Source organism: Bombina bombina, chromosome 5 (genome assembly GCF_027579735.1).
Source record: "Bombina bombina isolate aBomBom1 chromosome 5, aBomBom1.pri, whole genome shotgun sequence".
NCBI classification, from domain to species: domain Eukaryota; kingdom Metazoa; phylum Chordata; class Amphibia; order Anura; family Bombinatoridae; genus Bombina; species Bombina bombina.
The window spans coordinates 679763547-679779986 of NC_069503.1; the positions used below are offsets into that span (position 1 = coordinate 679763547).

Consider the following 16440-nt stretch of genomic DNA (forward strand, 5'->3'; position numbering starts at 1 on the left):
GGAACTGGTTGACTACCTGAACAATGAGTTGGGCTTGAAGTTCACCTTTGAATGGCATAAAAACCCATCAATTATTTGGATGCAACTTTGACTGGAGATACTGATTCCAATAGAATTATTTCATCCCTCTATTGTAAGCCTATCTCCGGGAACACCCTACTGCATGCCAACAGCAGTCATCCCCAACATGTGTTTAAGGGAATAGCGAAAGGTCAATTTATGCGAATTAAACGCAACTGTTCCCAGAGACAGGACTACCTCAGAGAGAGTGAAGATCTTCGTAGACTAATGTTGGAAAGGAATTACCCAGAGAAGGTAATCAACAGAGCACGTTCTGAGGTTAATCAGATGGAGAGGTCTCAACTATTTTTTCAGACAAAGTAGTTAAAAGGGACACCTAAGGCTCGCAGTAAACCTACCCTAGTGACGCTTACTCAAATCAGTATCACCAGGTATGCAACATCATTAGAAAAAACATTCCCATCTTGCGTGGGGATAAAATCCTACGCAAGGTGATCAATGATGGTTGCAACTTTGTGTATAAAAGAAATTTGACTCTAGGAAATTTATTGTCTCCTAGTTTACTTAAAAGTGAAGAACGTAGGAGCTCATGGTTACATTTTAAAGGCACTTTAAATGTGGTAAACGGTCATGTAGTTCATATGACCATATTAAAATAGCCACTACGTTTTCCTCAGCCACCAGCGCAGAAACATTTGAAACTAAGGGATGTGTCAAATGTGGCAGCAAATACGTAGTGTACCTAATTGAGTGTACTTCGTGTTGTCGTCAATATGTAGGAAGAACTACTAGAGAGGTAGGGACACGTATTAAAGAACATCTGTCCCATATCTCAAATGAGAGAGAAGTGTCAGCACTATCTAAACATTTTCTGGAGGTTCATAATGGGGATGTTGGGTCCTTCAGGTGGCAGGCAATCGAGCAGATTCTCAAACCCCCAACAGGTGGGGACAAATGCTGTATATTTTCCAGACAGGAGATATACTGGATCTATAAGCTTGGTTGCCTGCTACCTGTGGGATTCAACTCAGAATTTGATATTATCAACTATTGGCAACACTGAATAGGAAGTGGATTGTTCACTGGACTTTTTATGATTTTTAGCAATTCACATCTATATTTTTGTATATCCTCTAATTTTCACGGTCCATTAAGTCATATCTAGTCTAACCTGTACTCATATCCAATAGGTATTTATAGCATATTTTCCAATAGTATCACTAATATTAAGTATCCGTATATGCTTAATTTTGATACTTAACTACTTCCTGTGGTTTTGATAAATATATGTATTCATTACATATTATATTCATCAACTCTCTCTCTCTCTCTCTATATCTATATATATATATATATATATATATATATATATATATATATATATATATATAATAAAGGGTTAATTTATGTGAGCATTTGTTTTTATGTACCTCCCAAGGGAGGAGTTAATGGTTTTAAATAGTTACACCTGTTAACATGCTTTATGTCTAGGACTACAGCCTGTATGGCTGAAACCGGTCAGACGTTTCAATGATAGCTCTCATTTCTATATGGAGTATGTCATTTTTGGAGTTTTTTAAAAGTATTCAATAACTTTTTTGATTATTTTACACAGCACTCCTTTTTTTCTTGCTGGGACGCCTTGGGAACTTTTTTTCGTTATTATTTATGGAGTACTGGGACTCCATTCCTGCATCTCAGTGCGCAGCAAGCTAGGGCTGTCTTTTGCATAACGTCAGGTTTAGAGAAGGAGTCACGGGACACATTCTGGAGTCAAGCTGAGCAGAGGTGGAGCGGGACACACATCAGGAGGGATCGTAGCGGAATTCCTGCACAGTGTAACACGAGCCGGACTGGGTCCACGGACACCGGACAAAGGAAACTGGTAATATAAGTTGCCTTCTGTGGCTGTATCAAAAGGGTATTTTGCGTCTGCACTACTAGGGCTTGATACCACCAGATGTGGGCCCATGTTATTTAAGGCTGAGAGCAAACCCCGCTAGCCATACTTTGAAACTTTTTGCTTCTTGCTATTTACCTACTTGCTCGTTTGCACCACCACTACATACAAGAAGCTTTGAACATTTCAACACACACGTTGTGATAAATATTATACTGGCTTAGCTCACTCTGCATGTTGCTATGGTAACGGCTTGTAACTCCATGACGCCCACTTTTTACTGTACTGTTTTTTGTTTCTCTGTGTCATACTATATAACATATCACAAGTTTTATTATAGTTCATAAGGGCCCCAAAGTGCTTTAAATTGACGTTATGGTTTCTTTTTGGTTTGAGCCCATACTATTTGAATACAAACACCTGCTATGTTTATGTTATATAAAATTAGAAATGGAGGTTTACCATTTGGAATCGAAAAGTGGTCCCCTGCTGTTCATGACTGGCTTCTGTAGCTTTCTACCCTCTGTAGTACAGTGAGGGCCAAAAGTGGCCTCAGATGCCATTTAGAAGACATACAGTTTAACTAACAGGCATGATGTATACTTATGATGTATACTTATATTTTCAAAATAATGCCATATAAAATATATGTTTTGTATATCTTGGTTGAACTAATATTGAATGTATAATTTGAAATACTTTCTGTGTATGGATTTTCCTGAAATGCATTGTCTGTGTACTGTGAACTTAACCTCAATAAAAAAACTTTTAATAAATAAAAAAAAAAAAAAAAAAAAAAAAAAAAGGGGATTGCATACAAGAACACTCCCTTTTTCTTCCCCATGTCACCATTTTAAACAACAGCATCTATTCATAGCTATTAAAGTGTGGGGGGGAAAAAAAAAAAAAAAAAAAAAAAAAAAGAAAATGGGAAAAATAACCCTGTAAAATAACTTACACTTTACCACATGAAGAAAATACTGTACTGCATGCTGGTATAAACGAAGAGCTTCTTCATAGTTCCCTGCTTTATCTTCCTGAGAGGCCTTGCTGGCAAGATCAATCGCTTTCTGTTAAGAAAAGCAAGAAATATTACATTCTGAACAGACAATGTAAATCACTAAAGGGACACTGCAATGCATTCAGCCCCAGAATGGTTTACTACACAAGTTTTCTGTAAAAGGCTCAGATAAGAGAGTAGAATGTATATATATATATATATATATATATATATATATATATATATATATATATATATATATATATATATATATATATATATAAAACGTTTCAATTTACATCACTCTCTTGTTATCATTTGCTGAAAAGTAGGCAGGTAAGCCCCTGGAGCACTATATGGCACACGTTTTACAAGAATGCTTTTTACGAAGTTATACATTGTCCCAATGCAGTTTTGCTAAACTGCTGTCATATGGTTCCACAGATGCATGCACATTACCTACCTATATTCTCTTCAACAAAGAATGCCATGACAATGAAGTAAAATTGATAAAAAAAAAAAAAAAATCTAATTTATTTCTATTAATATTGTATGCTCTGAATCACGAAAGAAAAATGTGGGTTTCATGTCCCTCTATTTCAGGTTTTACGGTACTCTGGACTACAGAGATATAAAAGATAAGCAGCGAGTTTATGTTAAACTTGTTTAACAAACTATTCTTGGTTTATACACTTACAAAATAGTTTGTTTTAACGTCCCTTTATGTACAGTGCTACATTAATTTAGGAAAAATACATAAAGTAATTGTCAGTTTTATTGCCAAAATATAGTTCAGATTGGAGTGAGTAAAAGGACCATAAAAGTAAAAAAATAAATAAGATTATTAATCCTGCACTACTGTGTATTTAACACGCACAAAGCAGTTAGACAGAAGTACTAATCGGGACCTGCAGAGCTCTGCTGATTCCAAGTGGAAACTGTTGATGATCCAATCAGCAGCGATAGTTCCACATCCGAGTCATGTGACTAGCGCTGCTGATTGGATCAGTGTCAGTTTCCTCTCTGAACCAGTAGTGCTAAGCAGGTCCTAAGTCAGTGTTTCCCAACTCCAGCCCTCCGGACCCTTAACAGGTCACATATTTATTATATCTAGAGCACAGGTGAACTGATCAGCTGATGGGTGAACTGATTATTTCACCTGTGCTCTCGTTAAGATACAATGAATATGTGGCCTGTTAAGGGCCCTGGGGACTGGGTTTGTGAAACACTGTCCTAAGTGATACTTCTACTATGTGTTTAACCCCTGCATTTATGAATTAGAGCATGTAATGTCTTTATTACGGCCCTTTAACTTAGAGGTTAACAAATCCATATAATACTTAAAGGGACATGAAACTCAATTTTTCGCTTTAATTATTCAGGGACAGTGAACAATTAAAAAAAAAAAAAAAAAAATCTTTCCAATATACTTCTATCATCAAATTTGTTACTTTCTCTTGGTATCCTGTTGAAAAGCATACCTAGGTATGCTAAGGAGCTGCACATATATGCCTCGTTATTGGCTCACTCATGTGCATTGCTTTTTTTAAGAAAAGGATACCAAGAAAATGGAGCAAAGTACGTAATAGAAGCAAATTGGAAAATTGTTTAAAACTGTATTCTCTCTCTGAATCATAAGACACACATTTTGGGTTTCATGTCCCTTTAAAACCAAGTAAACTTAGGAGTCAGATATAAAAGCAGTAGGTCCCCGATTTCTGGAATTTGCGAAGCCTTTTCTTAAAGGGACATATGATAGTGAGAGAGGAGAGTGTGTTGGGGGTGTATTGGGAGGGTCTACTTAAAAGGGCATAGTGGTCAAATTTGAAAAGCATTTCAAATTTTAAATGTAAGTTTTCAAATACAATAGTTTTAGCAAAATATAAATAAAATACATCTAGTAAAAGCTATAACTTTTTCAGGGCATTAGTATAAATACGTTGTGCACGCCCAGTGACTCCAGATTCAAACACTCCCTTCTCAGAAAGTCACCAGTGGCTTGTAATCATGTCAATAATAATGACTCACTTTGCTCCACACAATCCACTGCTGTAGGACTTGCATTTGAATGATTGTGCACACTCCATATGTGTGTTTGCAGCATTTTCTTTCATGCTTCTTGAAATACAGTTTTTTTTATATATATATATATACACAGGTAGCCCTAAGTTTAAGTCAGGGTTAGGTTCCAGAAGGAATGGTTGTAAATCAAAACCGTTGTAAATTGAAACCCAGTTTACAATGTAAGTCAATTATTTTAAGTAAGTCAATTATTTTTAAAGCTTTGAAATGAAGACTTTAAATGCTAAACAGCATTATAAACCTAATAAAATAATCACACAACACAGAATATATAATTAAACTAAGTTAAATGAACAAAAACATTTGCTAAACAGCATTATAAACCTAATAAAATAATCACAACACAGACTTCACTTGCATTTTTCTGCAAACAGTTCCTTCTATGCATTCCAATCTGGACTGATTTATAGACAGGAAGATCTTGTTCCTTTGAAATCTGCTTGATAGGGCAGGTCTGGTTAAACTGATTAATTTCGGCTTGCTTGGCTTTGCTGCAACACAAGCGGACAGCTCCACCTACTGTCTATTTTAATAAATACACTGCTTCTCAATAGCAGTCACATGACTGGAAAAAAAGGTTGTTATTCTGAAACGGTGTAAATTGAATCGTTGTAAAACGAGGGCCATATATATATATATATATATATATATATATATATATATATATTTTTTTTTTTTTTTTTTTAAACCCTCCTACTTGTACATAAGGTATTGAATTTGGTCCAACTGAGACAGAGCATGCTTAAATCAATGGTACCATACATGCATTATACATTAAGAGTGGAGTAAAGTCAGAATTAAACATACATGGTTTTTAGAATGATAGAGGCATGCAAGTAAAAAAAATAAAAAATAATCCAATTTGGTTCATCCTCCTGGTATTTTTTGTTAAAGAGGGAACCTAAGTATGCTCAGGAGCTTACACAATTCTTTAGCAGTCTATGGCAAGAGTGTTTGCAATAATGTATAACATAACTACAAACATTGTTGCAAACACTGCTACAATAGTGCTAGACACATGCACAAGCTCTGACACTACTTAGGTTTACCCTTAAAAAAAAACAAAACAAAAAAAACTCCTCCTCTTGGTATCTTTTGTTGTTTTTTTTTTTTTTTAAATTGCATGCACTATATAAACTATAAATGTTTAATTTTGGTATTACTGTCCCTTTAACCCCTTTATGACAAAGTTCCAAGTTCTGAATGTAAACAAAACCTGGAATTTCAGCTATATGTCTGTTTAACCATAATTTATCTTTCACATAAAGTGAACCCACACTTAATATAGTTTTTTAGAGGACAAATAGGGTTTTCTTTTAATATCAAATTTATTTCTAAATTATAAAATAAATTATACATACATATATATATATATATATATATATATATAAAAATCTAAAGTATATATGTAAAAATAAAAAATCTAAGTGAGACATTAAGAAATTTTATGTTTTACAAGCAATTTTATTGTCAATATCATAATCCCGATAGACATTACTGAAATAAAATACACATATTTGTGTTCAGCGATATCCCACGTGTACAACAATACTACCCCCCCCCCCCCTTTCTACAGGTTTTATGGGATTTCAGGAAGTTACAGGGCCCAACATGGGGCCTGCCCATTTGCATGGAAATTTGAGATGGCAGCCCAAAAATAAAAATGACTCCATCATAGCATACCAATTGCAAAAAACAAAACAAAACCAGGGTACTCCACAAGGGCTGTCTAGTCTAGTCATATTTTCTGTATACGTTTTTCTACACAAACACTGCACTTTGGCTATTTCTAGCATTCACATTGTGTGTTTTACTGCTATAAAACTCCCCATATTTGTGTTCAGCAATGTCCTACGAGTACAACAGTACCACCCCCCGTACTAGAGGGAAAATTCTTGCTGCGGAGTTGCTGGACATTTTCTAAAATGAATTGTGGGAGGGTTAGGGATCTGGTTAAACAAAATATCAGATATATTTTTAAAACTATATATGGTTTCCCTGTGTCTGCTTTTTTTGTAGAGCACATACACATTATACACTATGCTCTGTATAACGTAAAAGGCTACTCTTTCGTACCAGGTTTTGGTCTTTCGTTGATGTAGACATGGCTGTAGGCACTGGTCAGCTACATCTTCTGCCCCCATATTTTTGCTGTACTCCACAATGCGCTTTGGCTTTAGGATCTGTGGATCTCTTCCCTTTACAGACACTGTAGTTCCATTGTGCATTGTGGAGAGCATGTAGACTTTTTTGTCAGTGTACCGAAGGGCCAGTAGCGCATTGTGGCGTAAAGCCGACGTTGCGCACCACTTTTTTTTTTCCATTTGTCAGCTTCTGGGGGAATCCTGTATGATTTTTTTTGTACTGTGCCACAGGCCAGGGTATCTACAGTGGATATAGAAAGTCTACACATCCCTGTTAAAATGTCAAGTTTCTGTGATGAACAAAAATGAGACAAAGATAAATAATTTCAGAACTTTTTCCGCCTTTAATGTGACCTATAAACTGTACAACTCAATTGAAAAACAAACTGAAATCTTTTAGGAAAATGGAAACAAAAATAAAAAAATAAAATAATATGGTTGCATAAGTGTGAACACCCTTAAACTAATACTTTATTAAAGCACCTTTTGATTTTATTACAGCACTCAGTCTTTTTGGGTATGAGTTTTTCAGCATGGCACATCTTGACTTGGCAAGATTTGCCAACTCTTCTTTGCAAAAACACTCTAAATCTGTCAGAATGCGAGGGAATCTCATGTGCACAGCCCTCTTCAGATCACCCCACAGATTTTGAATTGGATTCAGGTCTGGGCTCTGGCTGGGCCATCCCAAAACTTTAATCTTCTTCTGGTGAAGCCATTCCTTTGTTAATTTGGATGTATGCTTTGGGTCGTTGTCATGCTGAAAGATGAAGTTCCTCTTCATGTTCAGCTTTCTAGCAGAAGCCTGAAGGTTTTGTGCCAATATTGTCTGTTATTTGGAACTGTTCATTATTCCCTCTACCTTGACTAAGGCCCCAGTTCCAGCTGAAGAAAAACAGCCCCAAAGCATGATGCTGACACCACCATGCTTCACTGTGGGTATGGTGTTCTTTTGGTGATATGCAGTGTTGTTTTTGCGCCAAACATATCTTTTGGAATTATGGCCAAAAAGTTCAACTTTGGTTTCATCAGACCAGAACACCTTTTGCAACATGCGTTTGGGAAACTTCAGATGTGTTTTTGCAAAATTTAGCCGGGCTTGAATGTTTTGTTTTGTTTTTTTGTAAGAAAAGGCTTCCGTCTTGCCACTCTACCCCATAGCCCAGACATATGAAGAATACGGGCGATTGTTGTCACATGTACCACACAGCCAGTACTTGCCAGATATTCCTGCAGCTCCTTTAATGTTGCTGTAGGCCTCTTGGCAGCCTCCCAGACCAGTTTTCTTCTCGTCTTTTCATCAATTTTGGAGGGACATCCAGTTCTTGGTAATGTCACTGTTGCACCATATTTTCTTCACTTGATGATGACTGTCTTCACTGTGTTCCATGGTATATCTATTGCCTTGGAAATTCTTTTGTACCCTTCTCCTGACTGATACCTTTTAACAATGAGATTCCTCTGATGCCTTAGAAGCTTTCTGCGGACCATGGCTTTTGCTGTAAGATGCGACTAACAAAATGTCAGGAAAGACCTACTAGAACAGCTGAACTTTATTTGGGGTTAATCAGAGGCACTTTAAATGATGACAGGTGTGTACTGACTCCTATTTAACATGATTTTGAATGTGATTGCTTAATTCTGAACACAGCTACATCCCCAGTTATAAAAGGGTCTTCACACTTATGAAACCATATTTTATTTTTTATTTCCCTTTAGCTAAAAGATTTCAGTTTGCTTTTCAATTGAGTTGTACAGTTTATAGGTCACATTAACCCCTTAATGACCGGACCATTTTTCAATTTTCTTACCCTTAATGACAATGGCTATTTTTACATTTCTGCAGTGTTTGTGTTTAGCTGTAATTTCCCTCTTACTCATTTACTGTACCCACACATATTATATACCGTTTTTCTCGCCATTAAATGGACTTTCTAAAGATACCATTTTCATCATGTCTTATAATTTACTAAAAAAAAAATAATAAAATATGAGGAAAAAATGGAAAAAACCACACTTTTTCCAACTTTGACCCCCAAAATATGTTACACATCTACAATCACCAAAAAACATCCATGCTAAATAGTTTCTAAATTTTGTCCTGAGTTTAGAAATACCCAATGTTTACATGTTCTTTGCTTTTTTTGCAATTTATGGGACAATAAATACAAGTAGCACTTCGCTATTTCCAAACCACTTTTTTTCAAAATTAGCGCTAGTTACATTGGAACCCTGATATCTGTCAGGAATACCTGAATATCCCTTGACATGTATATATTTTTTTTTAGAAGACAACCCAAAGTATTGATCTAGGCCCATTTTGGTATATTTCATGCCACCATTTCACCGCCAAATGCGATAAAAAAATAAAAAAAAAAGTTCACTTTTTCACAATATTTGTCACAAACTTTAGGATTCCCACTGAAATTATTTACAAACAGCTTCTGCAATTATGGCACAAATGGTTGTAAATGCTTCTCTGGGATCCCCTTTTTTCAGAAATAGACTTATATGGCTTTTGGGTTGCTTTTTGGTAATTAGAAGGCCGCTAAATGCCGCTGCGCACCACACGTTAATTATGCCCAGCAGTGAAGGGGTTAAATTAGGTAGCTTGTAGGGAGCTTGCAGGGTTAATTTTAGAGATCAGCCTCCCACCTGACACATCCCACCCCCTGATCCCTCCCAAACAGCTCTCTTCCCTCCCCCACCCCACAATTGTTCCCGCCATCTTAAGTACTGGCAGAAAGTCTGCCAGTACTAAATAAAAGAGGGTTGTTTTTTTTTAAATAAAAATAATAAAGTATTTTAGCTGTGATGGACCCCTGCCTTAGCCCCAACCTCCCTGATCCCCCTCCAGCTCTCTAACCCTCTCCCCTACCTAATTACCACCATCTTGGGTACTGGCAGCTGTCTGCCAGTACCCAGTTTGGCCCCAAAACCCCCCCAAAAAGTATTTTTATTTTATTTTTACTTAAAAAAACTATTTCTGTAGTGTAGCAGCCCCCCACAATACCCCCACCCCCTCCCAGATCCTTTTATATATATTTTTTTTTTAAAATCCCTTTTTTTCCCCTTTCTGCCCTCATTCATTGGTGTCAGTGTGGCTAATGGGTGCACGTGCACGCGCACCCTCACACCCGGCACTATCGCTACCGGTGCAGAGAGGGCCACAGTGTGGCTCTCTCTGCATCGGGGGCTTGTAAAGTGGTATTGCAGGATGCCTCCATATCGAGGCATCACTGCAATACCCTCAGAGCTGCTGGAAGCATTTGTGATCGCTTCCAGCACTCTGTTAGACAACTGACGTACCAGGTACGTCCATTGTCATTAACTGCTTGTTAATGCATGACGTACCTGGTACGTCAGTTGTCATTAAGGGGTTAAAAGGCGGAAAAAGTTCTGAAATGATTTATCTTTGTCTCATTTTTTTACATCACAGAAACCTGACATTTTAACAGGGGTGTGTAGACTTTTTATATCCACTTAAATAAAAATTTAAACAGCTCTGTGCCGGTATAAAAAAAGTTATCCAGCCATAAATGGTACCCTTTGTTTAGCAAGGGTAGAAGGAGATCCCACACAATTTTCCCATTTGTGCCAATTGAATCTGGGCATCCATGTGGATTTAAGTAGCCATCTTTATAAAAATTAAAACCAAAGCGACAAAAATGTCCTGGCCAGGGGCGTAAATAGGGGCAATATTTTATACAACCTGTCACGTAATGGTGTAATTTCTAATGGGACACTGCCCATTATTATAATGAAGAAACTGCAACTGTTTATGTCTACACCCCCCCAAATAAAAATAAAATACTATTGATCAGCACTGATCACAGTGCCAACAGGCTGATCACAGTAGAACCACTGTGATCAACGGCAAAAAACTATATAAAAAGTCTACACACCCCTGTTAAAATGTCAGGTTCCTGTGATGTAAAAAAATGAGACAAAGATAAGTCATTTCAGAACTTTTTCCACCTTTAATGTGACCTATAAACTACACAACTCAATTGAAAAACAAATTGAAATCTATAAAATGGAGGGAAGTAAACAAAAAAACTAAAATAAATGTGGTTGCATAAATGCACACCCTCTTATAACTGGGGGTGTAGCTGTGTTCAGAATTAAGCAATCACATTCAAAACCATGTTAAATAAGAGTCATCACACACCTGCCATAATTTAAAGTGCCTCTGATTAACCCTGAATAAAGTTCAGCTGTTCTAGTAGGTCTTTCCTGACATTTTCTTAGTTGCTTCCTACACAAAAGCCATGGTCCGCAGAGAGCTTCCAAAGCATCAGAGGGATCTCATTGCTAAAAGGTATCAGTCAGGAGAAGGATACAAAATAATTTCCAAGGCATTAGATATACCATGGAACACAGTGAAGACAATCACCATCAAGTGGAGAACATATGGCACAACAGTGACATTACCAATAACTGGATGTCCCTTCAAAATTGATGAAAAGACGAGAAGAAAACTGGTCTGGGGGGCTACCAAGAGGGCTACAGCAACATTAAAGGAGCTGCAGGAATATCTGGCAAGTACATGTGACAACAATCTCCCGTATTCTTCATATGTTTGGGCTTTGGGGTAGATGGCAAGACGGAAGCCTTTTCTTACGAAGAAAAACATCCAAGCCCAGCTAAATTGAGCAAAAACACATCTGAAGTCTCCCAAAAGCATGTGAGAAAAGGTGTTATGGTATGATGAAACCAAGGTTGAACTTTTTGGCAATAATGCCAAAAGATATGTTTGGCACAAAAACAACACTGCATATCACCAAAAGAACACCATACCCACAGTGAAGCATGGTGGTGGCAGCATCATGCTTTGGGGCCGTTTTTCTTCAGCTGGAACTGGGGCCTTATTCAAGGTAGAGGGAATTATGAACATTTCCGAATACCAGTCAATATTGGCACAAAACCTTTCTACTAGAAAGCTAAACATGAAGAGGAACTTCATCTTTCAGCATGACAACGACCCAAAACATACATCCAAATCAACAAAGGAATGGCTTCACCAGAAGAAGATTAAAGTTTTGGGATGGCCCAGCCAGAGCCCAGACCTGAATCCAATCGAAAATCTGTGGGGTGATCTGAAGAGGGCTATGCACAGGAGATGCCCTAGCAATCTGACAGATTTGGAGTGATTTTGCAAAGAAGAGTGGGCAAATCTTGCCAAGTCAAGATGTGCCATGCTAATAGACTCATACCCAAAAAGACTTAGTGCTGTAATAAAATCAAAAGTTGCTTCAACTAAGTATTAGTTTAAGGGTGTGCACACTTAAGCAACCATATTTTATTTTTTTTATTTTTACTTCCCTTCACCTAAAAGATTTCAGTTTGTTTTTCAATTGAGTTGCATAGTTTATAGGTCACATTAAAAGGCGGAAAAGGTTCTGAAATTATTTATCTTTGTCTCATTTTTTTACATCTCAGAAACCTGCCATTTTAACAGGGGCGTGTAGACGTGTGTGTATGTATGTATATATACACACACTTCTAGGGTGGTAACTAGCCATAGAACAAGCTATTATGCTATTGTTCGTTCCCAGGTTGAGCACTTCTCTCTTTTTATTTATGCAAATTATGACACTTGGGGAAGTCTCCCTAAGTGTGATGCGGGAATCCAGACGTGGACCGGTTGCTCAGTGTGCCTAGAGGGATATGGCTGCACCTCACCGACGAGGCCCACAATAGGCCGAAACATACGTCTGGGGTTTTGCCGTTTCTCTCGTTCAGAGAGGGATTGCCTGGTATTTCGGGGCTGGACTGCACTGTTAAGTCAGGATCAGACTGATATGCTACAGGAAAGTTCTTCTCTGTGAAAGGCACACATTGAGCAAAAAGAGGCTGCTTCTAGGGTGGTAACTAGCCATAGAACAAGCTATTATGCTATTGTTCGTTCCCAGGTTGAGCGCTTCTCTCTTTTTATTTATGCAAATTATGACACTTGGGGAAGACTCCCTAAGTGTGATGCGGGAATCCAGACGTGGACCCGTTGCTCAGTGTGCCTAGAGGGATATGGCCGCACCTCACTGACGAGGCCCACAAACCCACAATAGGCCGAAACGTATGTCTGGGGTTTTGCCGTTTCTCTCGTTCAGAGGGATTTCCTGGTATTTCGGGGCTGGACTGCACTGTTAAGTCAGGATCAGACTGATATGCTACAGGAAAGTTCTTCTCTGTGAAAGGCACACATTGAGCAAAAAGAGGCTGCTTCTAGGGTGGTAACTAGCCATAGAACAAGCTATTATGCTATTGTTCGTTCCCAGGTTGAGCGCTTCTCTCTTTTTATAATATATGGCAGGTTTCTGTGATGTAATAAAATGAGACAAAGATAAATCATTTCAGAACTTTCTCCACCTTTAATGTGACCTATAAACTGTACAACTCAATTGAAAAACAAACTGAAATGTTTTAGGTAGAGGGAAGAAAAAAAATATAATAACATGGTTGCATAAGTGTGCACACCCTTAAACTAATACTTTGTTGAAGCACCTTTTGATTTTATTACAGCACTCAGTCTATTTGGGTATGGGTCTATCAGCATGGCACATTTTGACTTGGCAAGATTTGCCGACTCTTCTTTGCAAAAACACTCCAAATCTGTCAGAATGCGAGGGCATCTCCTGTGCACAGCCCTCTTCAGATCACCCCACAGATTTTCAATCGGATTTAGGTCTGGGCTCTGGCTGGGCCATCCTAAAACTTTAATCTTCTTCTGGCGAATCCATTCCTTTGTTGATTTGGATGTATGCTTTGGGTCGTTGTCATGCTGAAAGATGAAGTTCCTCTTCATGTTCAGATTTTTAGCAGAAGCCTGGAGGTTTTGTGCCAATATTGACTGGTATTTGGAACTGTTCATTATTCCCTCTACCTGGACTAAGGGCCCAGTTCCAGCTGAAGAAAACAGCCCCAAAGCGTGATGCTGCCACCACCATGCTTCACTGTGGGTATGGTGTTCTTTTGGTGATGTGCAATGTTTTTGCGCCAAACATATCTTTTGGAATTATGGCCAAAAAGTTTAACCTTTGTTTCATCAGACAATAACACCTTTTCCCACATGCTTTTGGGAGACTTCAGATGTGTTTTTGCAAAATTTAGCCGGGCTTGGATGTTTTTCTTCATAATAAAAGGCTTCCGTCTTGCCACTCTACCCCATAGCCCAGACATATAAAGAATACAGGAGTTCGTTATCAAATGTACCACACAGCCAGTACTTGAAAGATATTCCTGCAGCTCCTTTAATGTTGCTGTAGGCCTCTTGGCAACTTTCCAGACCAGTTTTCGTCTCGTCTTTTCATCAATTTTGGAGGGACGCCCAGTTCTTGGTAATGTCCCTGTTGCGCCATATTTTCTCCACTTGATGATGACTGTCTTCACTGTGTTCCATGGTATGTCTAATGCCTTGGAAATTATTTTGTACCCTTCTCCTGATACCTTTTAACAATGAGATCCCTCTGATGCTTTGGAAGCTCTCTGAGGACCAGGGCTTTTGCAGTAGGATGCGACTAAGAAAATGTCAAGAAAGCCCTACTAGAACAGCTGAACTTTATTTGGGGTTAATCAGAGGCACTTTAAATGATGACAAGTGTGTACTGACTCATATTTAACATGATTTTAAATGTGATTGCTTAAAGGGACACTGACCCCAATTTTTCTCATTTTGTGATTCAGATAGAGCACGCAATCTTAAGCAACTTTCTAATTTACTCCTATTATCAATTTCTTCATTCTCTTTATATCTGTATTTGAAAAAGAAGGCATATAAGCTTTTTTGGTTCAGAATTCTGGACAGCACTTTTTATTGGTGGATAAATGTATCCACCAATCAGCAAGAACAACCCAGGTTGTTCACCAAAAATGGGCAGGCATCTAACCTTACATTTGAAATAAAGATACCAAGTGAATTAAGAAAATTTGATAACAGGAGTAAATTAGAAAGTTGCTTAAAATGTCATGCTCTATCTGAATCACGAAAGAAAAAATTTGGGTTCAGTGTCCCTTTAATTCTGAACACAGCTACATCTCCAGTTATAAGTAATACACTTATGCAACCACATTATTTCAGTTTGTTTTGTTTTTCAATTGAGTGTAAAGGTTACATTAAAAAGGTGGAAAAATTTCTGAAATTATTCATCTTTGTCTCATTTTTTACATCGCAGAAGCCTGGCATTGTAACAGGTGTGTATGTGTATATATATATATATATATATATATATATATATATATATATATATATATATATATATATATATATATATATATATATATATATATATATATATATATATATATATATATATATATATATATATATATATATATTCAATTACAAAAGAGGACTGCACTCGCTGGGTTTAGTTTCAAAAGAAATAATAAAAATTACGGTGACGTTTCGGGGTTCGCAGACCCCTTCCTCAGACCAGATGATCTGGTCTGAGGAAGGGGTCTGCGAACCCCGAAACGTCACCTTAATAAATTTGTATTATTTCTTTTGAAACTAAACCCAGCGAGTGCAGTCCTCTTTTGTTATTGACTGTTTGTATCATCGACTCAGCACCCTGGTTGACGTCTCTATTGCATTGTGAGTTTAAATGAGTTTGAATAGGAAATATGGTCATTGACAATGTTAGAAATAATGAATTTGAAGTGAAATTATAGTTGTGTCCTTCAAACTTTTCGTCAAAGAATCCTCCATGTGCAGCAGTTACAGCCTTGCAGACCTTTGGCATTCTAGTTGTCAATTTGTTGGCATCCTTCATAAAGCACCTCCCACAAGTTGGATTGGCTTCATGGGCACTTATGTACCATACAGTCAAGCTGCTCCCACAATAGCTTAATAGGGATCTGGTGACTGTACTGGCCACTTAATTAAAACAGACAGTCTACAATAGAATTGTTATCGTTTTAAAATATACGTAATCCCTTTATTACCCATTCCCCATTTTTGCATAACCAAGTTATATTAATATACTTTTTACCTCTGTGATAACCTTGTATCTAAGCATCTTCTGACAGCCCCGGATCACATGACTTTTTATTTATTATCTATTGACTTGCAGTTAGTATTGTGTTGTGCTAAATCTTAAATAACTGCTTGTGTGTGAACACAATGTTATCTATATGACCAACATGAAATGGCAGTCTCCTGTTGTGAAAAGCAAATAAAAAAAAAAGCATGTGATTAAGAGGCTGTCTATAGTGGTGTTCTACAGAAGAGTGAATTCATCGGACTAGCGAATGGAAGTGACGTTCCGCCAGCTGTCTGATAAATACTTACTGCG

The 16440-nt window shown here is 37.5% G+C and overlaps 1 protein-coding gene across 1 annotated transcript in view; it reads right to left on the reverse strand.

The window, feature by feature from the left end:
• Positions 1-16440, reverse strand: part of VPS4B (vacuolar protein sorting 4 homolog B) — a 122764-nt gene that overhangs the window by 99992 nt on the left and 6332 nt on the right. The window contains exon 2 of the mRNA XM_053714644.1: positions 2880-2991. Coding sequence (XP_053570619.1) covers positions 2880-2991 — 112 coding nt within the window. The remainder of the gene's footprint in view (positions 1-2879; positions 2992-16440) is intronic.